The sequence below is a fragment of the Nestor notabilis genome, unplaced genomic scaffold, assembly GCF_000696875.1.
Source record: "Nestor notabilis isolate BGI_N333 unplaced genomic scaffold, ASM69687v1 scaffold1802, whole genome shotgun sequence".
NCBI classification, from domain to species: domain Eukaryota; kingdom Metazoa; phylum Chordata; class Aves; order Psittaciformes; family Psittacidae; genus Nestor; species Nestor notabilis.
The window spans coordinates 3,302-21,292 of NW_009916765.1; the positions used below are offsets into that span (position 1 = coordinate 3,302).

Below are 17,991 nucleotides of genomic sequence, written 5' to 3' on the forward strand. Positions count from 1 at the left end.
GTTTCCTAGTTTTAATAGTTTTTGGCAGTTCTGTGATGGAGAAAATACCTGTAAAAGTAACTTGTATCACATAAAAGTGTCTTCAGATTAGGGGTACCAAAATGATAATATGTGAAACAAGTATATAACTTAACTACCACTTCCTGAATCAATGAATGTATGTAAGGAATACATTCGCTTGACTTGGAATCTGCCCGAGTTCTGTTCTTTTCCCTTTAAAAACATCTATTTTAGATTTTTCTTCTTTTCAGAAGAGCTTGTTGGCATGATAAAAGTTCTATTTAAAAGACATTCTTCTTTTGACAGAAGCTGGGTTATCATTCTTGGTATTCACTTAACTTTGACATTTTAAGATTGTGCTGAACAGCAGAGGATTTGCAAACCTCGAAGAAATTTTATTTCTAAGACTAAGGCTATGACTAGACAGTGAACTGGCTTGTCTTTTTTTTTTTTCTACTTCTGCTTGCATTTCTGAAATGTCATAAAAGTCAGTGGACAAAATCCTGTTTGTGTAAATTTTCGTATTTATTGAAATAACTGAAAATGTTCTGTTTGTATGTGCTTGTTGTCTCAAAGCATAAAACTGGAGTGCCTGAAAAGAAAATCAGACCAAGTGAATATCATGTTTTGAGTTACATCTTGATTAATATCAAAACAGATAATGTGACTTTTTTTAAGGTGTTAAAACCAGTAAGTCATTTGAAGATAAGTATCACCATTTTTTTTATCTTCTCATGTCTGCAAGATCTCCTAAGCAAAGCTGTGTTCACTTTTTTGTTTCGTTTTAAAAGTAGTTTCCTGAATTGCACACACAATGCAGTTACTACTTACCTGTGTGTTTATTTCCCCTTTGACAAAATCAAAATCTGCTCTTACGTGGCAAGTGCTATTCTTGCTCTGGCTTCAATCAGTATTGCAAAATCAAAGTAAGTGAAAAAATTTTAAATTTGAAACATCTGAAAGAGTTGATTGTGGCCAAATTGGAGCTCAGCATAGTATTAATACTGCACATACACACCGGAGTTATGATTATACTAGCCGACCAGGCAGTCTGCTCAAGGGTGAGAATACATTCCTCTGAGATGGTTGAATAATATGGCGTTTTTCATACATCTAAGTATGACTTGATACTATAGTGTATATGAAAAATTAAACTCCTCATATAGAAGTCTTAGAAGTTTGCAAAGACAGCCTTTTTAAATGAGGGGATGTAGGTATTGGGTAAGGAAGTTTTGCAGTAAGTGCACATCAGTGTGAGCATCTGATGCTGTGGCTGGCTGGGGGCCAGTGTGGGTTATCTATCTGCCGTGACAAGACCATTGAAAAGATGATATAAACATAATTACTGTCCTGGCTACTCACAGGAGTGCTGAGCAGTGCTTTTCACTTTGGACCCAGGAGTGTTAAACAAATAATTGATATCTATGTAGCGTGGAGAGTACACATCTTAAAAGAGCTACTATTCTTAAGTAAGATTATCATGCTTACATTTGTCACATTAATCTTATTTGTCTCTGCGTATTTTCAGCAATGTCTGTAAATAGTCTGCTTAAATAACTTTAACACAAAATGAAAATGGAGTGCACAGAGACCTTTAATATAGGGTGTAAAAAGCTTATCAGAAATGCTATTACTGAGAGGATTAAACTCCTGGCTAAAATCTGAAACAAAGAGTTGTTTGGGTTGCAGCTGTTCTGAAAAAAAAAACCCCAAAACCAAACCCCAACAACGTAGTTCTTTGAAGCCCTCAGTGGTACAGTGAAGCTAAATAGCATATTTCCCATAGAAAGAATGTTAGACCCAAGTAATGCCGAAATGTACAGTGTACATGCAGATTTCAGGTATTACACAGAATGATGTACTGAATACATTTAGTCTTTTTTAGTCACATAAACAAATGTTTTGTTGTAATGTTCAGAGTTTGAGCAAAAAATGATAGATGTTTCTGTTAATAAAAGATTAGACTGGCCTTTTATTGAAAGTTTGTGCAAAAAATTTATCCAGTCACTGCACCAAATTCTACCCACATCCCAGGCAAACCATATACTGCTTTTAAAATTAGAATTTATTACCCACTTGGCTTCTAGAAGTCTTTTACAGCATAATGAAGTGTTAACATTTTCTTCTTGCATTTTTGTAGGTCTTTCAGGTTGCATATGTCATTATCAAAGCTGCTAATGCTCCACGACCTGGAAACTGGATTTTGGAACGCTCCATAGATGGCACAGAGTTCAGACCATGGCAGTACTATGCAATTAGTGATACTGAATGTTTAACTCGTTATAATATTACACCAAGACTTGGGCCACCAACTTACAAGAGAGATGATGAAGTGATCTGCACCTCCTATTATTCCAGACTAGTTCCTCTGGAACATGGAGAGGTATGTTTGTTTTTGCACTTGCTATTTGTGAGTAAGAACATGGACTGATAGCAATTTGAAGGCATTTGGGTTACAGCTGCAGAGTTCATTGCCCTCAGCACTATCAGATGATCTATTGTTCTTCTTTAATGATACTGTCTTTACACCATGTACCAGTATAGCAAACTTTTAAATATTGGGATGAAACATGTCTCTGGCTATATGTATTCCCATTACTAAACTCTTTGTTCTGTCCAGATGATTTGATGGTAGCTATTAGCTGTGAATTATTAGTTGCTTTATTGTGAAAGACTATAACAGAGGTTCTATGTTTTGTCAGGTTTTTCATTTAATAAAGAAAACCCCTGTGTTAGGAGCACCTGGTTGTGTGAGATAAAGCTCTAAACACTGTGGAAATGCTTGGCACAGCTGGAACTCATAAACAAGTGTTGGCATTGTTTCAGGGATGTAGCATAATTAAAAGAGCTACAAGTTGTGCTACCTCACTGTTGATTGTTCTTGCTTTTAGCAAACTGTATTCATCCTACTTGTGTAATTTATTACATAGAGGCAGCCACATAATGAAATGATACATTAAGCCCAGCGGTTATTCCATTGTGGATGCTATAATGTAAGACCATGATAATAAATGCAGTGTTATCCCATGGAGAATGCTAGTAACTCTTAGCCTAAGAGAAACCAGAGTGTTTTGATTTCTTGGTTAAAAAAAGAATGGAGTGTATGCAGCTAAGAGCTAAAGTGTGTCAGACTTTCACATAAACTTAAAACTTAAGTTTCAGCAAGAAAAAAAGCACGACATTCTGTTACATCAAGTCCTATTCACTTTAATCAAATCTTTATTGCAGTGATGTACCCCACAGATCAGAAGGATCTAAATGTCTAAAAGTAGATGTCACTTACTAATAGCTTTTTTTTGCCATATCAGGCATTTTTTCAGTTTGGCTGCTAGATTTTTTACAAATTTGAAGAGGCATAGCTACTCTACTGTAAGCTGTGCTGTTTACCTCATTTATACCGCTTGGAGATCTGCTTCTAGAAATCCATGTAATGCAGTCAGTGCTCATGATGAATTCCAAGGCTTAAAGTACAGTTGTTTGGAAATGGTCTTGAATTATGGAGGACAAGTAAGCCAAAAATATACTATACAAATATATCAGTGTATGTAAGCCGTATATAAGCAATATATTAAAGGAGTGTAGCAGTGTACATGGAGAATAAGTATTTTTCTTCCTTAGCGTCTTAGTTCCTGTCCTTACTGTTTCTTCCTTTTCCTGCTGGGAAAGATTCCTCTTTTGTCTCTATAGAATTACAGTGCAGTATTACAGAATTTATCCTGATCAAGCTAGTAGATAACTTTGGAGTTAAAATGTGAATAATATTTCATATTTTATCACTTGAAGGCACCACTCATGAGGAGAGAGAGTATATGTTACCAGAGAATTAGAGGTTTAGTTAGGAAAGACTATGTAAAATGCAATGCCATGTGTCACACAGGAGGTAAGGCTGGTTGGTTGGAAGAAGCCTTTTTGGATCTTTAAATCTCTGGAGTCTATAAGTGATAAAGAGGAAACACAACATGCTAGAACTCTCAATGCCATGGTTAGGTCCTTCACTTTTTGTTGTAAAAATGGAAGGATTGCACTGAGCCCAGAAAATTCTACACCTGCAGTTAAGGTTTAATAAGACTAGGATGTAGTGCTCTGTGCTAAAGTTGGGTTTATCTACAGTGAGTGTGTATATATATATATATATATTATATTTTTCCAGTAGAAGTAGTGCAGTCATACTTGAATATTTGGCCAACAATTCTGCCTTGTAATTCCCAGCAGAATACATGACTTCTGAACGAATATTTTGCACCTGGTATGCCTAGAGTGAACAGATTGAATTCCAGGTAGTTTAACATCACACCATCCTGAGTTGCTGGGAAAGAAGCTTAAGTTCTGTGTTGCTGATTCTCACACTAAGATGTTTATTGTTGCAAATGAATCACAATTATGTTTATGATTGAGCCAGTCTCTCTTTCTAGATTCACACATCACTGATTAATGGTAGGCCTAGTGCTGATGATCCTTCACAAAAGCTTTTGGAGTTTACTTCTGCACGGTACATTCGCCTACGACTGCAGCGCATTCGAACTCTTAATGCTGATCTCATGACTCTCAGCCATAATGATCCTAAAGAATTAGACCCCATTGTTACCAGAAGGGTAAGCTGATTCATCATAAATGGTATTTGGTATGACTCGATGGGAAAGCCTTTTCTGATCTATTTGAGGCTGAGACAGTACTTGAGCCTTAACATTCACAGAACTGTTTTGATAGGTTGTTAAATAATTCTTGCCTTCCCTTTGACATTATTAAAAGCAATACTTTGTCAGGAACAACTTTGAGAAGATATGCTTTAGAAATTGTTTTTTATTTGTTTGCTTTTTGGTTTATTTGCTTGTGTAAATGATTTATGCTAGCAACATTGTTTATAATGCTTTATCATTAAAATGAAAAATACGGTTTGGCTGATGGAAATGTCACTTGAGGTTGCTTTTCTTGCAAACTGCAGTACCTTTTCTGGGGTACCAAGAATTTCAGGACCCAGTGCTCTGGTTCATAAAAGTAATCACTTGAAAACCTTGCCAGTATTAATTTCAATGTCTGAGAGTGTTCTTGATTGTTTTTTAAGGCTATTGTAATAAATTGTTTTAAAGCCCAGGAATTAATAATAATGTAAAGCACTCAGATAGGATTCTGGGAGTATTAAGTGAGCTTTATACATTTCATATTGAAACTAGGGAAACCAAGCATTTACAAACCAGCACCAAGCATTTAGGCTGACTTCAAGCTCTCACAGAAATTCAGTATTAGAGGCCCTACTAACAATACCTACCATTCCTACATGTTCTGCAGTATTTCTGCTTTATATTTTATATTTTGCCATTTTGACGTTCATCTTAATTTGCCTGAGACCCATAAGTTAGGACATCTATGGCTTCAAGGTAGCCTTTTCCTATGAAGGTAGGCTTTCTGATGAGAACAAAGGAACTTGAGAGGTGTTTCCACTTCACCTTCCTTTGTAGCTCTTTGTCTTGAAGAAGATCTGCAGTCAACTCCTCCTTGTGCAGCAATAGGACTCTTACAATTTGTGGCTTCTCTGCTACAGGCAATCTTTGTGCATTGACGCTACTTCTATGAGGTCTGGCTGGATAGCTGGGTACAGAAAGGAGAAAGGAACTTAGATTTGGTCGTGGTTTGGTGGGTACTTTCAAGGCAGCCCCACTTCTACGTCTGTCATGGAGGTGGCACTCAGCTGCAGTGTTTCTGAAGTGTAAAATCTAGATGTTCTGCTTATTCCGTCTGCCCCATATGGGAATTGCTAGCATGGAGACTGCAAGTGTGCGCGTATTGGACAGCTGCTCCAGCTGTGCCTTGCTGGCCATAGGGACATGGTTAATGCACAGCTTGAGCAGGTGAGATGTTGCCGTGGAGCAGGCTGGTTGACATTTATGTCTGTTGGTAGGATTGTAATATCAAGAAGTACACCTCAAAAAGAAAGGCTCAACTTGGAAACATACAAATATACAAGTGGGAAACTAGAGTGCTGAGGTCAGGTATTCCCACTGCTTTTGTAACAGACACAGTTGTGTGTTCCAGGGTTTAGTGCTACCCCACCTTAGCACTACATAGTGCAGTTTTGCATGAAAAGCTTCATCTTCACAAGACATGGGTTTTATTGGGCAGGGTTCCTAAACTGTTACCTCACCTTGTGTTACATTGTACAACCAAATACAACCAAGATAACCACTTCAGTTTTCTGGATTGTGGTTTGTTTTTTGTTTTTTTCTGTTTTTTTTTAAGACTTTACATCCATTTGTTGATACCAGTTGTGTTTAGCTTCTTGTACATAGTCTTGTAAAAGGGCTGATGCAGTACTTTTCTAAGTGTTCAGTGGCACCTTTATTTCTGTATTACATTTATTTACTTCTGTCTGTAGCATTTGGTTAGCATTGGTCTCTCATTCAGCTTCAAGCTGAACACAGCTGCTGTGAGCCATACAGTTTTAAGAAAACAGAAATAAAACCAGATGAAGCAGGGAATGCAGTGAGAAATACCATTCTGCTTTTGTCCTCCTACTTTTCTCAGCCTGGACCTCCTTCTCTCCTCTTCTCCAAGTTAAGGACTTAACAGTTCATGATAAGTCCCTGAATGTCTTTTGCAATTCAAGCCCATAACATGAAAAAACCCCACCGCAAAATACTAAACATAATAAAAAATTTTAAACCATAAAAAATTAAGTATGAAATCAAAGAGGCTAGTTTGCTCCAGCTCCAAGATGCTTCTAAGAAATAACAGTCCAGGAGTCAGCATGTATGACCACCCAGAGCTGCCTTCTCTTCCTGAACCAGATGACTGTAGGGTTGTTAGGTCTGAGAGTCTTGAACTCTTTCTTTAGAAGTATCCTCAAAGACTGTTTCTTTTTCATTCCCCTGTAGTGCATGCTTCCCAGGATACAAACTGGCCAATCATGCTGATACTGCAGCTGTAACTGAACCCAGATGGCCGTTTCCTGCCTCTTCTTTGCCTTGAAAATTAAATCCTTTCCTTATGTATGTTGCTTTTGCTCACCACCTGGCAATATTAATGGATTGCAGTCTGCTGTATCACCAATTTTTAAGCTAAGAATTTGGTTAGAATAATACACTGCCTACACACTAGTAGCAAAGAGCTGGTCAGGAAGTGAGTGTACAGACTAGTTTTAAGGGAAGTCAAAGTTCCCATTTTAAAAAGGCATACTGTTACTCCCCAGATGAAATTAAAATATACCAATTTGTTGTGCTTCGTGGCTTCTTACACTGTGACAAAGGTTTGGTTTTTTTACAAGTAAATTTTTGCTGAGGTTACATTTGGTGGTCTTTCCTGAAGCTGAGTAATTGTGCATACTTATTTAAAAAGTCAGCTAGTGTTTTGTACCAATGAGCTAAAATAATGGTGGGGGATGAATCATAAAATGAAAGGTTTCCAAAAGTGGCAAAAAGTCAAAACTTCTTTAATTTTCAAGTATTCCTTTTATTTTTCAAGTCGCAGAATAGTCAAATGCTGGTATTTTCTTTTCCAGAGTAGAGTGGAAGATGCAAATGCAAGTAAATGTCTTTTATTCATCCCTTTTAAAACTTTCTTTTATTTTTCCCTAGTACTACTATTCAATAAAGGACATCTCTGTTGGTGGCATGTGTATTTGTTATGGCCATGCTCGAAGCTGTCCTCTGGATGAAATCACAAAGGTATTCTTTAATCTCATTAATTTCTTTACAGAAAACAATTTTTCCAATTTTTTTTTTAAAAAAAGGGACTTTGCCTAAGGAGATTGAGAAAGAGGAAGCTAAAAGAGTTCTTACACTATAATGCACGCAAATTATTTGCTATAATTTTCTTCCTTTTCTGTGCAAGCATATCTGGGTCTCTAGTAATGTAACTTTCTCAAAATAAACTCTTTTTCTTTGCATTAAATTTAAACAGTTTAAGGGACACAACAGGAAATAATCTCTCTTGCAACACAGAAGATTTGTCCCTCCTGTTCTAGAAAGGCTATTCCCTGATAGATGTTATAGCATGGTCAAGCAGTCTAATGCTAATTCTGGGTCTTGACATTTTTTTGGAGTGAATCTGATATTAGACAGACTTTTTGCAACATTGATTAAATTGTCAATAAGAAAAATATTTCAAGAAAGCAAATTTTTTGTTCTTAGAAATTGCAGTGCCAGTGTGAACACAACACTTGTGGAGAGAGCTGTAACAAGTGTTGTCCGGGCTACCACCAGAAACCATGGAGACCAGGAACCATTTCCGCTGGGAACAAATGTGAGAGTAAGTATGCACAGAGGTTTCGATAGTTTCATCAAGGCTTATTATTTTCTTGTTTGAGGTTCCTTTTCATACATATTCATGCTAATTCCCAAGAAAAATCCACAAACTATTAACTGCCTTCATGGGAGTGTTTAAAGGTAGAAGACCTACTTCTCATTGTAACTGTTAAGATTGTTTTAAATATTCTATCCAGTATGACTCCCTGTCTAGTGAAGTTGTCATGTAGTAAAGCTTTCAGAGTCTCTTTTTTTAAAAAGACTCAGGAATTTATTATGCTCCTGTAAAAATGAGCAGATTTGCATCAATCATTTTGTTAGCTACTTGAAATGCAAATTTCTTACATTGATCATAAATTTTGTCAAATAAACAACTTTGCTGTGATAACAAATGTTTGTAAAGAAACTCCTTATTGACCAATTGCATTTCAGATTGTCTGATGGATTGACTTGAGCTGTGCCAGTATGGCTGAGCATGTTGCTAGTTAGTGCATCTTCTCTCTTCACATTACTAATGTGAAATTTACAGTTGCATATGAAAAAGTGGTCTTTTTAGAGGAAGTATTTATGCAAGTCTTAATGTCACCTTTTGGAAAGTAGGTGTTTATGACTGGACTGGAGTATCCACTAACCTAAATGGAATTTATACTTGTGTACTGGCAGTGTTGACTTCTCAGACTTTTGTCTATAGTACTAAGAGAAGAATTAGGCATATTTTCTTCTGTAATGCAAAGGATAGAAAATGAAAGAATAGTTACTGCTATTAGCCCACCACTATAGACATCAGTCCTGACAGGATTGTCTTAATGGGATCTACAGAATATTGTTAAAAACAGTGCTATTGAAGTGACGACTGGTTTTGAAATGTGCTTACTTGCTAAGAAATACAGTGTATCAAGACTGCTGAAGCTTATAGCATGGTTAAATAGAAAAACCAGACTTTTGAGGTGGATTGACATGCCTTTCTACTTATACTTTCCAGTTCGAAAAGTATCAGTTATAGGAACCTTTATATAATGTAAATAAAACCCCCAGATTTCTTCTCCATTCTTTCTCAGAGTGCAACTGTCACAACAAAGCAGAAGATTGTTACTATAATCAGAGTATTGCAGATCAGAAAAGGAGCATGGATATTCATGGCCAGTACATAGGAGGTGGCGTGTGTTTAAACTGTAGTCAACATACTACTGGGATCAACTGTGAAATGTGTGCTGATGGATATTTTAGACCAAACAAAGTAAGATTTGGAAAAGTACCATTCCAATGTTTTGATGAATTACAACATAATATGGTGATGTGTATTTTATCTGATTGTAAATAATATGTATATTTTTATCTGTTGCAGAACAGCGAAGAACTATAGAGATTGGGGTTTTTTTATAGATGATATGCCACCAAAACTTTCAGAGCAAAACAAAATGCTTGACCAGTTGTGTGGGAGGGCAGGTCAAGCTGTTGGAGAAGAAAAGAATAAGTGAAGATAAAACGTGAAGTATTAGTGTGGAAATATAGATGGGTTTGTAGTAAACCCATTTCTCCTGTAGATAAAGCTCTAAAAAGTGCCAGTATTGGAGTTTCAGTGTCTTAAGAAGTGCCAAAATAGTGTACCATCCTATATCAGCCACTTTCAAACAGTGTTAAAAAGGACCATTACATGGTACTCAGATCAAACTCATTGTCTCATGAGATGTTGTAACAAATATTCTTCTTGACATGATTATTGTAGAGCATGTGGTTCCTGAGCCTGTGTACTTTCCATTTTATTGGCAAGTGTTGCTCTTTGGAAGAATGACCTAAACTCCACAAAAGACATTTGTTAAGGTGTGACTAACAGAGTTAAACATATGAACGTCCTGCAGTTTTAGAGCTCTACATATAATAAGACATGCTGAACTTTATTTCTGCTCCACAAGGTCTTGCTTTTGCAGGTTCATGCATATTTTAGAAACCCATATTTTAGAAATGAAGTATAAACTGGTGCAGAGAGCAAGGCTGAAGTCTGTAGATGTATGGTTAGACAGCAGGTAAAGATCATCCAAAGTAGTAAACTGAAGCTGGGGATTCTGTGATTCACTTGCTGTAAGAAGCATTGAAGAAAAGTTTTCAATCCACTTGTAGACAATAAATGTGTATCTAGAGGTCATTACTGATTTGCTTTACTTCTGAAGCACCTCAAAGGAAATTATTCCCTGAAAGAAAATTCAGAAAATTTCCCTTGTCATATGAGTTGCATTGCCTTATATTTCAAAGATGTATAGATCATGAATCAGAATGAATCTTCATGGGTAGATAATCTGTCCTCCTATTGAACACAGAGCCAAGGATTTCTTTCATTTCCTTCCTCTTAGAACCAGAGTATCTTTGCGAAAAGCATCCATTCTTGCCTTAAACTTCTCCACAATCTTTGGCAAACCACCACAGTGGTTAATTGCTGTTACATTAAAAAAAGTCTATTTATGCTGCATGTGTCAGGCTTCATCTTCTAACCATTAGCAGTTCTATACCTTTGCCTGTGCTACTGAAAACCAAATTTTATTCCCACGTTTAAGTTTTCTCTAGGCTACAATTATCTATTTGCTGAAATTTTCTGTTTGCTCAAATTAAACTAGTCTCTTGATCTATTGCTGCATATTAGCTTTTCCAGTCCTTATTCATATTAGTTCCGGTGATCCTAGACAAGAAACAGATGTAACTTTACTTTTCCCAGTGAATAATTTGAGAATTTGACAGAGAATGTTTGTTTTGTAGGTTTCTCCCTATGAGGATCACCCCTGTTATCCCTGTAGGTGTGACCAGTTTGGCTCTCTGAGTTCTGACTGCATTAAAGATGAGCACCATTCCGACTCACAGCGTGGTAAGGAAGCAGGAAGCATCTTTTCTCTAAGTTTAAATCTGACTGTGTTCCTGGATGTTGAAGTTTGAGGGAACACTATCTACTTGTGAAGGGCTGCCAGTTAGGTACCAGTTCAAAACAACAGTAAATATTTAGGAAGGAGATGTGAGGCATAACATGTTTTGGATTTAAGGTATGTCAGGTCCCTGAATGTTTTTGTGTGTGGGGATGGCAGGGTCTGACTATGTAAAACAACGTGAAGGTATGAGATCTAACACTGTTGTTCGTGAATGCTGTTATAGCTGTCACAAAATCCATTTTGCTGCAGTTTCTATGCATCTGGTATTCTAAACATGAAAAGCAGATGGTGAGACTCAGGTTATGCCAAGTATCTGTCTGAAATGTAAGATGGAGTGTAATAAAAAAGAAATGTTAAGTTACTTGCACCCTCTGAGACATCTTGAATGCAATCTACTGTCTGCTCTTATTTGTTTGTTTCTCCATTTTTGCTTTTCAAGGAACTTGGCCAGGTCAGTGTCAATGCAGAGAAGGTTACACAGGAGAAAAATGTGATCATTGCACATTTGGGTATCGGGGCTATCCAAACTGCCGGCGTTGTAACTGCAGCCTGGTTGGTAGCATTAATGAAGATCCGTGCACAGAACCTTGTCTTTGCAAAGTGAGTATTAAACTGTCATTTTTGTTTCAAATAGAATCTGTGCATTGATTTATTAAATATTTTTTAATAAGGGAAATTATTTAATTAACTGAGAAGATCACTTTCTTTATAAGAAGCAGCCTGGTGAACTGTACACCTGACAAACTAAAACTTAATTAATAGCTATTGTATGAACTGAAAAATGTGATAATTTATGTTGAGTAGTTCTGTATGTTGCTGATAAACAATTTTGTATAATAACAGGCCAAATGGACATTAAAATCAAATAATAACTGCACATGTGAGTGTGCACAGGATGACAGTATGCCTGGCTGGGTTTGATTTAGGGCTGAGCTGATATTTCTCTTCAAAGTCACTGATTTCTTGTAAAGAAAGGATGCATTCGTAACATCTGCTTTGTGTGAAGAAAAAGCATACGTTTGGAAAGAACTATTGGAACAATTACATTAGATGTATGTATGAAATATGATTTAATTATTCAATTACAAAATATAAACCATAAAAAATGCTAAAAAAACCCCAAAACAGAGCAGTTTTTCAGCCTTCTTTAGTTTTTGGTAAATATCCAAACCCCTTGAAATATCTTGCAGCTGTAGATTCTGCTGAACTTTATTACAGAGCTGTGTGTCAATGTTTAAAGGAGTTAAACTTAATTTTCTGAAGCAAATGTTAGCTAGTAGTTTATGTATTTGTTGCCAAATACGACAGTGAACAGGAGCCAGTGGTTTGTTTGACAATTTTTCTGAAACTTCTTACTTCTTTTGCACAATTTATCTGATCCAAAATATTGCACATTTAAATAACCGGAGTCTGGAACAAAGAAATAGCTCCATTGGCCAATTAAAATATGAAGAAGGAGATACAACCATTTTGCCTTATTTTGAGCTAGAGTAACACTACATCAGCTAATGTAGTTATCTGGTGAAACTTACGTTAGAAACTGGATGAGAAACTGACCCCTTTAAGTGCTGTCATGGGCATGAGCCTGGCATCCAGAATTTTTGGGTCAGATCACAGAGAGTGTCACCAGCTAGCAGCCCACCTGTAGAGGTGAAAGGAAAGAAGAAGAAAAGTTGTGCATTCCAAATATCCAGTGAAGGAGACAAGATTTCTAAGCCTATGCACCCGTTGTGAACACAGTACTGCAAGCTATTCCGTTTTATACTCTTGTTTCATATTATTTGATCTTTAGTGAAACGCAGCTCTTGAGGTCTAGTCATTGAGCAAGGCTTTTACTTTTCATTAAGAAATACATAATAATTTCTGTCTCATAGTGTTATAGAGACAAAGTGAAATGTGTGATCCAAGTGCATCCTGAAGACTAAGAAGTAAAAAGGCTGAAAAGAGCATTACAAATACTATTTCTCTAAAAATACAAGATGTCAAAATGTCATTATGTCAGGAGGCCCTTTGCTTGAGATTTTTCCCCAAGTTTGAATATTAACAAATGGAAAGCAGTCATCTTCAGCTTTTGAATCAGAGCTGGGGATCATAAATTTATTCACATGGTTTGCAAAACAATAGCACATAGCCTACCTCTTCAGAGAAGTCTTATGTAGACCTGACATGACAAACACTGGTCCAGAAGAAGAGACAGCTGGTAGTGTTGCCGCCAAAGATCTTGGATTTCTTTCTGGTGAAATTTGCTCAATAAGAAGTAGTCTGGCAAACTGGCATAAGCTTTTCAAACCCTTCTGTGTGCTGAAATTTCACCACAATAGAGCCCTTGCCAGGGCATGTTTAGATTTTGATGAACTGGCAAATTCTGATTAATTTTTCAAATCAGTTTTAGTTTTAATCTCTGACTTCTATTCAACAATCCTGCTATGCTGAAATCTGTTTTCTTTTACAACATTCTGAATGCTGTCATGCCCAAATCCCTTCTAGTCCACTGTATTTGTTACCATAATAGTGCTGATGTGAAACAAATATGCCATTTACAGGAAAACGTAGAAGGTGAAAACTGTGATCTCTGTAAACCAGGATTCTACAATTTGCAAGAAAGAAATCCTCAGGGCTGCACAGAGTGTTTCTGCTTTGGGGTTTCTGATGTCTGCGACAGCCTAACATGGCCCATCAGTCAGGTATTTTTATGTTATGTCCATGACGTAATATTCTTTCCTCAGGCAGCTGCAAAATGTACTGTATTTCTCTTTGACATGTGCCCAGGTTAACTCCAAATTCTGGCATGTGTCTCCTTACAGAGGAATGGATTTTCAGTGTCATTTAGCAGCTGAGGTAACCAGCATCTCTCAAGGAATTACATAAGTATAATGATAATTTTATTGGGAGGATGAAAATCACACTCATTCTACTTTTGTTCCTGTGTAATAAAGGTAGAGACAATCCTAATCTGAAGTGGCATATATGCATGTATTGGATGTCAGACTGGGTTAATGAAAGCATTACAGATCTATCAGTTCTATTGAGTTTTGTGACTGCTTTCTCAGTGACACATTAATGTTCTTTCTTGCAGATATCAGACATGACTGGGTGGCTCGTTACTGATCTGTATAACACAAGGAGTGTGCAACCTCAGCGAAGCCAATTTGATGGACCCCGTCAAATAAGTATTAACAATACGGAGGCTGTGAAAGTACTGAAACATACTTATTACTGGTCAGCACCTGAGACATATCTAGGAAATAAAGTAAGGTCTCAGAGTCAAAACTCCTTCATAGTTTCTCTATTTTAATCATAACATATTGATCTAACTACATAGTTACTGTAATTAAAACTTACACATAGACCACAATATTACCAGACTTCTCAATCTATCTTTGCTCTTCAAATCATAGTGTTCCTAGCCAGACATTCCCAGTACCTTCTTCTTGCTCTTTGAGCATTTTTATCTCCCCTCTTCCTTCTCTGCCTATTCTTGATACAATATAATCTTTTTTTCTCTTGACTGTTACTCATTTATATGCTCACATTCTCCATACTCTTGGCTTCTGTCCAAAGCTTATACCCTCCACACCTTGTCCAATGCAGTAGACAAGACCATTAAATTCTTCTTACCTGCCTCTTGGCCATCTTCCATTTCACATTTATTAGTTTCTAACAAGCTAGTCTTTAATTTTTGTCCCGGTTACTACCTAAAGCTCTGGGTCTCCCATTTTTGCAGCAGAATCACAGAATAGTAGGGGTTGGAAGGGACCTCTGGAGGTCATATTGCCCAACCTCCCTGCACAAACAGGGTCACTGAGAGTAGGTTGCACAGCACTATGTCCGGAGTATCTGTAAGAGTGAAGTCTCCACAACCTCCCTGGGCAACATGTGCTAGTGTTCAGTCACCCTTACAATAAAAAAGTGTTTCCTGATGTTCAGAGAGAACCTCCTGTGTTTCTATTTGTGCCTATTGCATCTTGTCCTGTCACTAGGCACCACTGAAAAAGGCCTGGCTCTATCCTCTTTTCATCCTTCTTTCAGGTGTTTGTATACTTTGATGAGATCTCCCTGAGACTTACCTGGGATGGTCAGTCCTGTACTCTGTCTTTCTTCATGTGAAAAGTGCTTCGGGCTCTTACATTGTCTTAGAAGCCCTTTGCTGGACTCTTTCCAGGATGTCTGCCTCTTTATTGTACTGGGAAGCCCAGAACTGGACTCAGAACTCCAGCTGTGGCCTCACCAGTGCTGAGTACAGGGAACCTTACAACCTCACCTTTAGTTATTTTCAGTCCTGCATCTTTGCCCATGCAGCCCCGTTTCTTAGTGTGGTGACACAGTAATTGAAAACAAGTCTCAGAAATGTAACATTAAGTATTAGTTTTACACAGGGCAACACTGACTCAAATTTGGATCTCTTGTTCATTTGATACAGGTCTAACTGTTGGTAGTACTCTTTAACTTACTTTGAAGTGGTTAGCAGCAGTTGTGGGGCTAAGAAGAGTGAAAGGTGGAATATGGAATGTGAATAATTCCAACATGCTGTGCCCTGTGGCTAGGATGGTAGCTTAAACCACTGCTGTTTGTTGTAAGTCCTGTAGGTATTTCACTGAATGAGGGCACTTATCTGAATTATCTCTAGAGCCTTCAGCTACCTTTCCCCACCTGCACAGCAACAAGCCAGCACTTGTCCCTGTCCTGATGCATACAGCATGTTAAATTCTCCCTGGAAAGTGGTATTTGGAAGCCATGTACTCCTATAATTAGGACATTGTACTGTCCCAGGTCACTTCTTTGTGTTGGTTGGAGGTTATGTTTCTAAGACTTAGCTTTTTTTTTCTTATTTCAGCTCACAGCTTTTGGTGGAGACTTGAAGTATACGGTATCTTATGATATTCCAATGGAGAGCGTGGATAGTGATATAGTCTCTAGTGTGGATGTCATCATTCAGGTGGATTTTCTTTTTTCACTTTGTTACTATTCAGACATTATTATGAATCTATGAAGGGTTAAAAAAAAGAAAATAAAATACTGTTCATATAGTAGTAGTTTTGTCAGTTTTAATTTTATTACTCATTTTTCTGATGCATTTGTCTGAAATTATAGCTATACAATACTGGTTTTGAATGATAAATACCTAGATTTTAACTTACTTGCAAACAAGTAAGGTGTTCATTAGCAAATGTACAAGCTCTGTTTACTATAATAAGCTGGAAGGAGTTATGTTTATGAAACAGATGCCTATTCTTAATGATAGTTTTCTTGTCCAGATTTATGTTGCAGGAAAATGTAAGGATCTATACTGAATCCAGGCAGCTCCAAAAAAGCATTATTTTGTAAAATATGTACTTAGCAGTAGAACAAAGGAGAAAAGAGATTCTGTTTTGCAGAGGAAGGTTTGTTTAATCTATTTATTTTTCCAGAAGAACATCAAGTATTTCTGAAGTCTGTGAACCGAAATAGAATGGGACTGTAGTCTTCCTGAAGTCATTGAAAATGGAGACCTTTTAGTCAGAGTCTTTTTCCAGTGCAGGAAATCTAGTTTGCCTCTTTTTGGTGATACCTGGATGTGTATCTGACACTTGCTTATTAATAACATTTGCGTGCAAATACAGAAAATTTTCCTCTGTCTTTTCAATTTCAGGGTAATGGGCAGATTTTGAGTACAAGAGCAGCAGGCTTGACATTACAGCCATATGAGGAGTACTCTAATGCAGTGAGATTTGTAGCAGAGAATTTCATAGAGTTCAATACAAAAAAAGCTATAGACCGGGAAAAGTTGATGACTGTGCTGGTAAACATGACCCATCTTCTGATCAGGGCTAACTACAACGTTGCCAAAAAAGCTGTGTACAGGTGAGGGAGAGAAAATATTCAAGTTAGTCTATGTACTTGTATTATTTTTGTGCATATGAATAGTCATAGTGGCAGTATTCCTAAAGTTTTACGTTAACAATTTCTAGGAAGAAAAAAAAATCTATTGAATTTTCTCAAAACCGGTCTTGTCCCCAAAATATATTCATGTGGATTGTGTGGAAAAGGGCATTTGGTCATTTTAAAGATATCTGATAACAGAAACATAGTTTTCTGCTTAAAAGGAATACTGCATAAAAGCTCTATTACAATGACTGCTTTGTTAGAGGGAAATACCTCTGAAACTCTCAACAGTATGCTTACTTTGGTATGTGGCAAGTTAATCCATCACTGGCTATTGAAAACCTGCCAGTAAAGATGTTGGCTGTAGTTTCTTTTAATGTGTGTTTGTAGATGTTACTGACACTCATCTCTAAGGCGGTGTGTAATAGGAAAATTGGGCTGGAATTGATTAACTGGTCACTCTATAGCCTCAAGCCAACATTAGCAGTATCGGCATAAGACCTTCCTTACAGGTCTGTTTTACCTGTTCTCTAAGATAAAGGAATAAAGTCTTGGCACTCTCAAGGGAATCAGTTCCAGTGCTTCATCACTGTTTACTTCCTTAGCCTTACCTCATTTCCTAATTCCTTCTTCCTCATTTCCTAATTTGGTAGCATTTCATGTCAATAACATTGGACTCAATACCAAATATGCCTTGTGCCTTTTTTTGCCCTTGAGTATCGGTGATATTTATGTCCATTTAGAGAGAGCATGTCCATCTTTCTCAAATGTTTTTAAAGATTTATTTAAATTATATAACCTGTGGCTGAGAAGATTGTCTCTGCCACAAAATGCCATTGTTTATAGTAACAGGTTTTGCTTTGTTCTGTTGTGTATAGCACCAATGAACTGGTGCCGTTTCTCACTACTTACTCATCTGAGATACGTGTCTGTTTTACACATGGTGCACTAAAGCTATCTTATTTCAGGACAGCAATAGA

General features: G+C 37.0%; 1 protein-coding gene across 1 annotated transcript in view; it reads left to right on the plus strand.

Annotated features, from left to right (window-relative positions):
- Nucleotides 1–2,140: 2,140 nt before the first annotated feature.
- The window catches only part of LOC104413661 (laminin subunit alpha-1-like), a gene marked incomplete at its 5' end in the record, with an annotated part of 70,360 nt that continues 54,509 nt past the window's right edge, over nt 2,141–17,991 (plus strand). The window contains 11 exon segments of the mRNA XM_010024724.1: nt 2,141–2,383; nt 4,413–4,592; nt 7,569–7,658; nt 8,124–8,241; nt 9,296–9,474; nt 10,986–11,091; nt 11,589–11,749; nt 13,693–13,833; nt 14,226–14,399; nt 15,984–16,085; nt 16,779–16,990. Of these exon segments, the coding sequence (XP_010023026.1) occupies nt 2,141–2,383; nt 4,413–4,592; nt 7,569–7,658; nt 8,124–8,241; nt 9,296–9,474; nt 10,986–11,091; nt 11,589–11,749; nt 13,693–13,833; nt 14,226–14,399; nt 15,984–16,085; nt 16,779–16,990 (1,706 nt within the window).